A 12,614-nucleotide genomic window follows, 5' to 3' on the forward strand; every position below is an offset into this window, starting at 1 on the left:
AAGATACAGGTCCAGGTCCGTTTACGATCTGTCCTCCCGTGAAGAGGTGATGGATACAAAAGTCTTTGATGTGCACTAGTAAGATGCGATCCCATGGTCGTCATTTACCTAGTGTCAATCGCTCATTAATAGAAACAATTTCTGCCTACCTTGAGAAACGATTAAGTCATAAACAAATTCTGTAGGCTATTTCGGCACTGTGTAATCTTTCATTACTGACAGGAGTTTCTAACAAATCGACCTTGTTGACCCTTTACTTGTCCTGCTAAATCTAATCTGCTCAGTCTGTATACAAAACTACTTCTAATGCTAGTATTAATATAAAACATTATATAATTATCACGAAACACTTTTTTCAACTTCCTATACAGAGTCTTCCTAGCTGAAGGTTCGAGTTGCCAAACATCAGCCTCGAAACCTTAATGACTTGGAGAGGATCAGCAAAGAGGAGTGGGACAAAATCCCTCCTGAGAAGTTGGCCACCAGGTTTGCACACATCAAGAAACGTCTGACCTCTGTGATTGCCAACAAGGGTTTTGCCACCAAGTACTAAGTCGAAGGGGTCAAATACTTATTTCCCTCATTAACATGCAAATCAATGTATAATTTTTTGAAATGCGTTTTTCTGGATTTTTTTGTTGTTATTCTGTCTCTCACTGTTAAAATACACCTACCATTAAAATTATAGACTGATCATTTCTTTGTCAGTGGGCAAACGTACAAAATTAGCAGGGGATCAAATACTTTTTTCCCTCACTGTATATATACTACCAGTGCTTACATATGCAAAAATGATACAGAAATTGCGGACAACAAAAAGAAGCATGGAAAGATGTATGCTTGGAATAACAAGAAGAAATAGACAAAGAAATTAATGGATATGAACATAAAATAGAACAAAGATGTACAAAGGAAGCTATTGAATGGATACCAAGGGGTGAAAAAAGACGGCGAACACAACCACATAAAAGACTGAAAGATGAAATCGTAACGTTGCATGTGTGACATGGAAAAGAGAAGCTGTATATTGAAACATCTTGGGGAGGCCTTCATCTTTACCCTATAGCAGTGAATTGATATAGGTTAATGGTAATTATCTACACACAAATATAAAACCTATAGTAAATATATGAAAGTCAAATTAGATTTTATTGATGATTTTGTTAACAAACCATTCTGTTCATGCTAGATGTAGCCTTTAAGACATAAGTTGTCTTCAGCCTGTGAGTGGTGGTCATGGAATAAGTAAAATCTCATAGCCCTGATTTTCAATTGTTGTGTATTAATTTTCACCTTGCATTTGAGGTGTTTCAATGTTATTATTAATATGCTTTCTTGGTTTTGAATTGAGTTGGCAGCTTAGGTCATATCACAGCTTTCTAGAAATTCAGCTGAGCCAAAGCAGTATCATAAGTGAAAAAAAGTTAAGTTGAAATACTGAGGTGATTCCTCCCCCATTGTATAATAAATCCCAATACACTAGAATATTGTAAAACATATACAACAAAGCCCATATTCATCAATGATTTTACACCAGTTCACAATTACCATCACTCTTTCTGAGTTAATGAGTAATAAAATATTAAAGAAAGTTAACACATGGTTTGATGTAATGTAGCTCTCTGAGGATTTGTTTATATGGCTGGCACCATGCAGTAAAATGCAATCATAGTTTTAGGCAGACAAGTGGGGAAGCTGTGCCAAACATACAGATTTGTGATACAAACTAAAAAGAGGATGAATCGTATTAGGAGGCTAGAGGAAGTACCTCCTTAGTGTTTTGAAAGCCTAAGGGAATTCCACAAATACTGATTGTGAATGAATCTGAACAGCACAAGAGTAACTGTTATATATGCAGATTACAGCATTTCAATTACCTGTCAGACTGGTATTCCAAGTCCACAAATTTCAGTTTCGTCACGTGGAAGTATTGAGCATTATTTATTTCAAAAGAAGGGAAGGGATGGTATATGAGACATGTACTCACCCGACCTGTCTTCTCACAGCTGAGACAATCCACATCAGGAGTTATAGAAAACATAATATAAACCTTGATAAACCTTACTACATCTGCAATTAAAAACTAATTTTGATTGATTACATATTTAAGTGTAGGTGTGTGACATATGATCAGTACGTTAAGTTCGTTATATACAGTGTTCAACATTGTACGGTTCTTGTTCTCAGTATTTTGTAAGTGTTACCTGGTTTTGTGACTTTGTGACTGTTAAGGCATTGCGATAAAAACAAATGTAATAGTACCTTCTGGGCTTGAAATTGGTTTGAAGTTATTCTGTAATCATGAATATGAATTAATTATTGAATGCAGTAAAAGAAAGCCCACGCACAGCTTTTCACTGCTTTCACTTCATAGAGACCATCTGTCCATATGTTGTGGTCTGTGTAAGTCTAGCTAGTAAAACCAATAATTGTGCCTTTGAGAAGGAATTACGCCTGTGCTCGCTCCTTTTATTACAGCCGAACAACAGTTGCTAAAGGTGGAAGAATTTATTTCACACTTTTCTCAGCTGGTCATCTACCGAATGCAGTTTCGAGTATGTGCTTCAGGACATTATCTTTTTGTTGTCTAAAAAGAGAAGAATTAATTAATATCATAAAACTGAAAAGGGGAATCATAAGACAGTAAATTTAATTTGCCATTTGTTAACTGTTCTGTGAATAGATTATTAATATACAGTAAAACGATTGGTCTTAGTTTAGAAAACAGGAGCACAGACTGTTCTGGGAATGGCTTCCATTTACCCAGCCCTAAAACCATAAACAGTTTGAAATATTATTTGCTGCAAATTGTGCTTGGATTTTTTTTGTTAGTTTTTTGCCTATTACCCAAGATTGTGACTTTTGTCTCTCAAAGTGTTGCCAATCTGTTATTGGATTAGTTAAAAAAATCAAAACCAAGCATTGGATGTAAAAGAAAGTGTAGCACTCTACACTCTTCAGTTGATTATTTAAACAAGACTCATTCTCTAGCCTTTCAGGCTACACATTGAAACCAATGAATGAATAACCACTCAGTTTCTAAGTGTATGTCATGTCTACAATATTACATTTTTCTGTGTATGTAAAACAAAACAAAAAACTACACCATTTGTTTTACTTAAAAGATGTAAATATAACTTCCACAGAGATTAAATTATAGTGAAAATGATAATGTCCTATATAAACCATCATTTTTTAATAATTAATTCCTTTTGATTTACTACAGAGAGGAAAGCCAACAATTCTTGAAAAATAAATATATTTTGAAGAAACTATGGGCCAATTTACTCTCGCATCTCTAAGGCGTGAAGTGCTAATATGAATACCATAGTATTATTAATAATTGTAGTAATTTCTGACCAAATTTCTATCTGTAGTTATTATTGTCTTGACGTTTAACACTCAAATAATTATCTTAATCCTTTCTTGCACTCTTTCATTATGGGAGCAAGGCTAATATATATGTTTTGTTGATTTATTCATTAGACAAATATATTTTATCAGTAGCCTCCTGAAATCTAAATGGTAGAACAAGAGAAGTGGGTTCTGTGTAGGCCTAACTATAATGCAGAAATCAAACACTCAATTTATTTTAACTCTTAATCTATATTTTTTCTAGAAAATAAACTATTCATTTAATAGCATAATCATAATTCCCTACTTCAGCTAAACATGTTGTAGACTATATGGCACTGTCCTCAAACATCTCTCATTGTGTTCCTTTCATATATATATATATATATATATATATATAATTCATAATGCTTATGAAATTCAGAACCGAGTCAGCTACAACTTGATGGTATATTTATTCTGACTGTATGTAGGTTATGACCTATGTAGGTTATGAGTCAGATTGTAATTTGCTGTCTGGAAGAAATTTTAAGGACTTGCCCTCTGGTATGCACAGCTGGTTCTGATGTTACTATTAAGCACTGAATTAGAAAAAATACTTCAAGCCCAACCTTTTAAGTACTGCAATAATATGTAAGCAGATGGTTGCCAATGCAACCAATTAAAAACCTTTATTGGTGCAAGTGTAACTCTTACAACAGGAATGTAAGCATTATTCTATGTATTGTAGAACATACCCAGAACATTCAGTCCCCTTTTCTGTTATTCTGCTTCTCAGAATGAGCGAGGAGCTTTACATGGATGAACTGCATTTTACTTTTGACTCGCACTTTATTTCCATTCACGTTTATGATGCTTTTATACTTTCAAATAAAGTTATTATCTCTGTTGCACATTTTGTAACCAGCCATTGGTATAAGTGGCATGCAAAAACTGACATATGTGAAGAATGTGCACAAATGGTTAATATAATACATAATTTGTCTACATTATATGAATTTGTGGTATGGAACCAATTAGGCTGATTAGCGTTCACTTTATTGTGCTTCAACAAGTTGCAAATTCTTTGTTTTGTTTTGTGCATTTTTGGAACGAGTAGTCGTGTGTTTTCTGTGTGACGTGTCATGAATGCACACAGCGCTATTTTAAACTTACAGGTAAATATCTCTTCTCTTGCTAAGACCAGGTGCACAGACTTTCTCAGCCAATTCACATATAAAACAAAATTCACCCTATCACATTTTTATGTATAATTGATAGACAGTGGCCTCGGACAAAAAAGTAAAATGTGATTGGTTTCAAGTTTGTCATTTAGCCTACAATTTGCTGGTATCTTAATAATCATGTTGTCAAGTTCCATGTTATCTACTTGTTGTTGTTCAGTTTTATTTTGTGTATTTCACATGTAATCTATCTTAACAGCCATCTTTAAGTGGTATTTAACTATAAGGTTAAAGGTTTATCCATGAAAATTTGAGTTCATATAACTATATGAAATCTTTAATAACCCATTTAATTCTATAACTGCACAACTATTAAGCATACTTAGTCCTCTAACATTGTTTTACATAAATTCATTTTGAAGCCTATTAGCTCATTAAAGGCATTTAAACTATCCTACTTGTATTATTTTGAAAAACAGTAATTCTATCATTTGCATTTTCTGTTTCAGTTTTAATTTATGTCTTCCCAGTTATATCTGTGATGTTTTGTACTTTATTCTTAGATTGACATTTTACATGTTACCAAGGTAAACCACTTCTGAAATGACTTGGCAGAACTGACCTAATAGAAAACAGAGCTTGTCTGTAACTTGTCTGTTCTTTCACATTACTCCAAAGCACGCCCAAACTTGTGTAAAACGACGCCCTCTTGGCAATTGTAAGTAATTTGTATTTGTAAACACTGTGTACTTACACTTGTGTTTCTGATTCATACATTGGTTGTGAAAAGCAATATATTAGATCTGTTGTAAACAATTATCGTCCTTGGATCGAGCTACAGTAAATATTTTGAGAACCAACTGCGTGATGAACATTCTGGAAGGGGAAGTGACCTTCCTATGGAAAGTAGAACAATTTAAAGGTTGAGGCCCTGGAAAAGCAACACCTGTGACTAACAGTTCCAGCCAAGTGAGTAGAGATAAGCATGTTAAAGTAAACATCCGTAGTGGTGAATAATTGCTGCAGCCCACTCCTACACACCACCTTTTTGCACAGAGTAAATCCTGTAATGCATTCCATGAAGAACAGACTGCTGCTTATCTCTAATGTAAGGGCACGGTCTCAGTTCTTTTTTTTTCTCTGTAGCTTTACCTACCACCTTATCCACTGATTTCTTAATATCATGGGTGCAGTATAGTCTTTCATCTAGAAATGTGTAGTGTCTCTTACCCAGAACCTGTTACAAAAGCATTGTGAATATAATAAATCGGTGAAGTGTAACAATTTCCTTTACATACTGCTTCTGCTGCTACTGCTAGCCTGCAACCACTACTATGATTATTACTATATATGAGTCATTAGAAAAAGAATAACAATAGTAATAAGGAAAAAAAGAAGGAAATAATCCAGTTTTATGCCAAATGCATTAGATAATTGGATGTGTGGAAGTTCCCAAGTGTGTAATGCCGGAGGTCATCTTTGAACTTGAATTTACTGCTTTCTTGATGTTTTTCATCTCTGCCCATTTTGTATTCAGGATGGTGTGTTTTTTGATCTCTCAATGGCATTCCTTGCACAGGCAAAGGAAATGCCAGGACAATTTTACAAAAGCAATCTACTCAAAAGCATAGCAAATGTGTATTATGGTTTTTAGAGGCAACAAACGAAAACATGTCAAACATGTGGCGGCAATCACTTGCACAGCAGATCTTGTTTGTCGTGCACTCAACACAATGACAGAGACTAGTAAATATACCCCAATGGTGCGTTTGGGTTACTTTGCCTGAGTTAGTCTGGAACAGCGAGAGGAAATCGCAAGACCTGGAATATGATATGACCAGTTAGGTAGAAAAATGCAGATGCTGTGAACTGCTCCTTTAAATTTGGATTGGCCTCTTGAATGTGTGGGTTCCTGAGAATGACCCTCAGCTGCTCTTTTTGATATTATATGAGGCCTATCCAGCTGTGTCTCCTGGCCTCAGACATGGGCACCAGCCTGTTTTTCTGTCTCCTTCCCTCATGCATATGTGGAACTTAACAGATTGTCACTTATTGGGAGTGCTTGTTTCTAGTTGTTTCCTTTTGATGTACTGTTGCTCCACATTCTGAAACCTGAGTCATGCTGAAGTAAATCAATTTCATGTTTTACATTCTCCCCCCTCCTTTGGGAACTACCTGGGACTTCCCCTTGTGGGGGAATAGATTTAGCATCCATTTACCTTGGTGTGTTAATGAAGTGCAAGGCCTCAAAAACCTCTCAGAGCGAGACTTTCACCACAGGTTTCTATTTCTATTGAAGTACATATTATTTATTTTTCTTTGTCAATTCAGGGTAAAAGTGTAAGACTTTAAACTGGTACTAGAACCCAAACCTTCATTATACCTTGCCACTTCTAAGGTTTTTGTATTATAAAACAATATTGTGAATTGTGGTTCACTTTCGCATACGTATACTATACATAGTGCCTAACAATCTGCTTGAACTATAATATATATTTTCACATTCAGTCTTTTGAACTGAATAATTTACAGTATGATTTGAATTTAAATGGGATCATATAAGCCTATCAATATAATATTCAATACCGTTGTAGAACAGATCAAAAATACATGTTTGGTACTTTCGACAGGCTCTGAAATGATAGGCTTATATATGCACTTTTTGCACAGAATTGTTTGAAATTGCTTTCCAGACTGCAATTTTATGTAAAGAATATCTGAATTGTATTTAATAATTTGGGCATATCTGCAAATCTGAAACCTGTATGTGACTGGAAGAACACCCTAGAACTTTGGATATTTTAAATCCTGCAACTCAAATGTTTGACCAGCTACATCATTTTAAAAACTGTGTATATGTTACATACTCTCTCCCTCCATACTCCAGATGTCTTGTTTAAGCTTTAATGTAACAAATTATTTGTATTTTGCTCTTTAGCCTTTCCATCATGCCATGCCTTCCCTTCCTCTCCTGCCCCCGCACATTTTCAGATTTCGGTTTCCTATCTGCCAAATTGAGATGATCCATGGCTACAATATTGCACCACCCCTTTTACAAACATATTGCACAACCTTGGTTTCATTTCCTGAAGTATTTGATCTCAGTATTGGGTTACCGTGTGATCAGAAAAAATAATAATCATAGTTTTCCTTAACCTTGAAGTTACTTTTGTTCATACAGGACATTGTAAATGCTATTTTCTTAGGGCCAAGCTTTTTTTTTTTTTTTTTTTTAAATTTTAGTGAACTTTGTATTTCCTTTGTGATTTTGTATTACAATTAACACATTCTCACAACTAGGAGAACACATTTATTTATTTTGGCAGAATTGAAATATAAACCACAGTAAATTATTAAATTGGCATGAGAAACGTGTTCCAACTTGCTAGGTTTATCTCCTTCAGTTTCCTCAGCTTTCATCACAAAATGTTCTGAAAATATATTCTGCAGACTACTTTTGGCTAACTTTGTCATTCAAATGCCAATCCATGTGTCATTTAATTTAAAGGTTTTATGGTGAAAAAAGAACAATAACAACAACAAAAACTTAAAATATAATCACTAACATATCTCAAAAGATGAAGGGTTCTTTATTCCATGTGTACCTTTTCAGGTTCTGAAGCTCAGTAATTGTACTAATAGGCAGATGCATGCATTGCTCCTACCTTGCTTTGCAGAACCAGATGATAGTGTTGTCAAAATGTCACCATAAAATAACACTGCATCAAGCGTTAAATGTAAAGAATTGTAAGTTTGAGAATATATTATTTTCCTTTATTATTTTAATTTGATATAATTTCACCTAGAGTATCAGAATACCATTTACTCAAATTTGGATAAAGGTAAAATAGGCATAATAATCATAAAAACAGTAATAAATGCTGAAAAGACAAAATATTGCTTCACAGTATTTTAGATCTTTTGAAAGTGATACTGAGCATATGTATTCAAGCTGTCCAAAGGGAAGATTATGCAATTAAATAATTTAAATACACCATTATTATTATTTGTATTTATTTGTTAGCAGATGCCCTTGTCCAGGGCAAATATATACCCTATATATACCATATACCCACAGGTCAGTCTCTTGCTTCCTCAGAGCTGACATTTGTACGTTGTATATCTCACAGACTGAAAAGCCATAGCCAGGCCGAGCTGGAAAACGTCCTCTCAAGCCAAATGCATTGGGCCTTTGGGCAGCATGAATATACATGATCAGTAACTGCACAGTCTGGCAGTGATACTGTCTGAGGCTACGTCCTTATTCAGGAAACCAGGGTCACAACCATTACCCACTGATACAGACCATCGATGTGAATAATTTTAATACATGTAAATTAGGTTTTTTTTTTAATTTAATTTTTTCGGTTATGAGGTGGGTACAGTGTAATCAGTAGACAGTTCCTTTGGTATGGTTTTGAAAGTGGAGGCTAACATCTCTTTCTCGCAAACTCAGCATAGTCAGTCCTATGTCTAATTTTGACCTTATGTGCCACGTTTATGGCAATTAAATAATGGTATACAATAGTCTGACTTCCTGTTCTTATAAAAATACATCAAACTGTAGCCCCATAAATTACCCAATAAGGCTATTTGGCGTGTCTCATGGCAACAAACTCTTTGATAACAGTTCACAAAGCAGATAAAAATATAAAAAATGTACCATATTAACATATGAATGTAAAATAAAATGTAAGGCATACATTGTATTCTCTTTTGACTCTCTAAAAATTATAGATGGATGACTTTGATACATTTTTTGTTTAATTGAAAGCTAGTGTTAACAGACTGAAAGGGCTACAACAACTGCTATATTCTCTCCAGGCCAGATTCATGATATCCTATTACAGACTACACAATAACCCAAGTGGAAAACTACTGCATCTAAGGCCAATTACAGGCTTAAACCTTTGGAAGAACAATATCTGTTCAAAAAAAAAAAAGCTGCATCAAAGTACTCGAACGTTCCAAAAAAATCTATTAAGTCCAAAATAGTAATAATGTGCCAAGGTGAGTGAGGACAGCACACTAAATTTAAGTACTCCGTTTTTCATTTTAAACATTAAAATCAAAACGACAACAGTAAAAAAAGCAATGGGTTTGCTTTGTCAATGTTTTTCCACATGCGTATCTCTGAAGTGGCACGGACACTTTCTTTGCAGCTACAGTGAGGGAAAAAAGTATTTGATCCCCTGCTGATTTTGTACGTTTGCCCACTGACAAAGAAATGATCAGTCTATAATTTTAATGGTAGGTGTATTTTAACAGTGAGAGACAGGATAACAACAAAAAAATCCAGAAAAACGCATTTCAAAAAAGTTATAAATTGATTTGCATGTTCATGAGTGAAATAAGTATTTGGTCCCCTATCAATCAGCAAGATTTCTGGCTCCCAGGTGTCTTTTATACAGGTAACGAGCTGAGATTAGGAGCACTCTCTTAAAGGGAGTGCTCCTAATCTCAGCTCGTTACCTGTATAAAAGACACCTGTCCACAGAAGCAATCAATCAATCAGATTCCAAACTCTCCACCATGGCCAAGACCAAAGAGCTGTCCAAGGATGTCAGGGACAAGATTGTAGACCTACACAAGGCTGGAATGGGCTACAAGACCATCGCCAAGCAGCTTGGTGAGAAGGTGACAACAGTTGGTGCGATTATTCGCAAATGGAAGAAACACAAAATAACTGTCAGTCTCCCTCGGTCTGGGGCTCCATGCAAGATCTCACCTCGTGGAGTTTCAATGATCATGAGAACGGTGAGGAATCAGCCCAGAACTACACGGGAGGGGTGTTTTTCTGCTAAGGGGACAGGACAACTGCACCGCATCAAAGGGGCGATGGACAGGGCCATGTACCGTTAAATCTTGGGTGAGAACCTCCTTCCCTCAGCCAGGGCATTGAAAATGGGTCGTGGATGGGTATTCCAGCATGACAATGACCCAAAATACACAGTCAAGGCAACAAAGGAATGGCTCAAGAAGAAGCACATTAAGGTCCTGGAGTGGCCTAGCCAGTCTCCAGACCTTAATCCCATAGAAAATCTGTGGAGGGAGCTGAAGGTTCGAGTTGCCAAACGTTAATGACTTGGAGAGGATCTGAGAGGATTGAAATGCGTTTTTCTGGATTTTTTTGTTGTTATTCTGTCTCTCACTGTTAAAATACACCTACCATTAAAATTATAGACTGATCATTTCTTTGTCAGTGGGCAAACGTACAAAATCAGCAGGGGATCAAATACTTTTTTCCCTCACTGTACGATCACCCTAAAACTGATCCCTCACCACTCTTCAAATCAATAGGTTTCATAAGAGCAGGTAAATAAATATTATCTTGACTTGGTTCTTCTGAAGATTTATTTTTCAAAGCACTTCTTGCCTTTCATTGGACTGTCAACAATCATTTGATTTTTGTTGTTGGGATTCTGAACACAACATGAGAATGTTATTGATCCGTTTTGAGCACATTATTTTCATTCTGGTCTCCTATAGATCAAGTTAAAATATACACCAATCAGCCATAACATTATGACCACTGACAGGTGAAGTGAATAGCACTGATAATCTTGATAAAGTCTTATGTCTGAAGCTAAATGGTCATAGATCCAATTGAACATTATAAAAACATAAACCGGGTGTATAACTGGTGAAGTTGCTATTACAATTAGTTTATTTATTTAAGCCCTGAGAGTCTTTAGATATGTTGTCAAGCTGTGTGCTTAGTAATATTGAGCCAGACACTTTATTAACATTGAACAGGCCTGGTTTACTCTTTTCAAAAAAGAGAATTACCGCTATTATTGCAGATTAGTTTGTGAAGAAGGCTGTCTGTAGGAAGCTGCAATTGATGGGTATTTAATGCAGCATGGATGCCAAGTTCCAATCAATGAACTTTGTATTTCCAATCAAGCTCTAAACACTTGTTCTCTCTCCACAGGATTCAAACCTGACACTGCACACTGAAAGTCCAGATCTCCCAGAATGCTTTCAGAAATCAGTGCTGTCATGGATCCCTTGTATCTTCTTGTGGTTTACCTTCCCTTTTTACGTCATGCGACTCAAGCAAAACAACAAAGGATACATCATGATGTCAATACTAAACAAAGTCAAAACTGTAAGCCAACTGTTCCTTTTTCTTCTTTTTTTAAATGGTGTTTATACAGCCCCTAACATGTAATTATGGGGTCATTCCCTTTGCCTTTTTTATATACAGTACTGTGCAAAAGTTTTAGGCAGGTGTGAAAAAATGCTGTAAAGTAAGAATGCTTTCAAAAATAGACATGTTAATAGATTATATTTATAAATTAACTAAATGCAAAGTGAGTGAACACAAGAAAAATCTAAATCAAATCCATATTTGGTGTGACCACCCTTTGGCTTTAAAACAGCATCAATTCTTCTAGTACAATTGTACAGTGGGCAGCAGCAGAAAGGGGGAACAAAGTAATTTCTGTGACCTAATTCAAATGATTTATTCAACTCCTTTCAAATAGTTGATAAAAAATTGAATATTTATCTGTTTTTTGCACCTTTAACAGTATAAATAAACAGATTTGGTTATATAGGTCAGGTTTTAAATAAACACAACCAACTTCTTCACTTGCCCCTTTTTGAAACCATTCTGCATGTCCTGAATAAGGGCATCTGCAAAGAAATAATAATTATAATAATCATCATAATAATCATCATCATCATCATCATCATCATCATCATCATATTGTCTTTTAAGATTCAAATAACTTGAATAATTGTCTTTGCATCTTTGCACATGTACAGCAGTGCACTCTTCTCCATACACATTAACAGGCTTTTGGAAACATTATGCAAACATAATGGAAAGGCTTATGTATTAGGCAAATGTATCACTGTAATTTTAGAATACTTTGAATATGCAAATTAAAGAGAACAAGTAACATTGTTTTGTGTAAAGCACCTTCCATCTATATATATATATATATATATATATATATATATACATACACAGTACCTTTCAAAAGTTTGGGGTCACTTAGAAAAGCTAATTTTTTGTCCATTAAAATAACATCAAATTGATCAGAAATACAGTGTAGACATTGTTAATGTTGTAAATGACTATTGTAG

General features: G+C 35.1%; 1 protein-coding gene across 3 annotated transcripts in view; it reads left to right on the forward strand.

Moving 5' to 3' along the window:
- Positions 1-12,614, forward strand: part of abcc3 (ATP-binding cassette, sub-family C (CFTR/MRP), member 3) — a 68,985-nt gene that overhangs the window by 18,175 nt on the left and 38,196 nt on the right. For 2 of the 3 annotated variants that reach the window (XM_066704744.1, XM_066704743.1), the window contains exon 2: positions 11,452-11,628. In XM_066704744.1, coding sequence (XP_066560841.1) covers positions 11,452-11,628 — 177 coding nt within the window. Of the gene's footprint in view, positions 1-11,451; positions 11,629-12,614 lie in introns of those variants that run through there. The other variant, XM_066704745.1, reaches the window with a different exon arrangement.

This window comes from Amia ocellicauda, chromosome 5 (genome assembly GCF_036373705.1).
Source record: "Amia ocellicauda isolate fAmiCal2 chromosome 5, fAmiCal2.hap1, whole genome shotgun sequence".
NCBI lineage: Eukaryota > Metazoa > Chordata > Actinopteri > Amiiformes > Amiidae > Amia > Amia ocellicauda.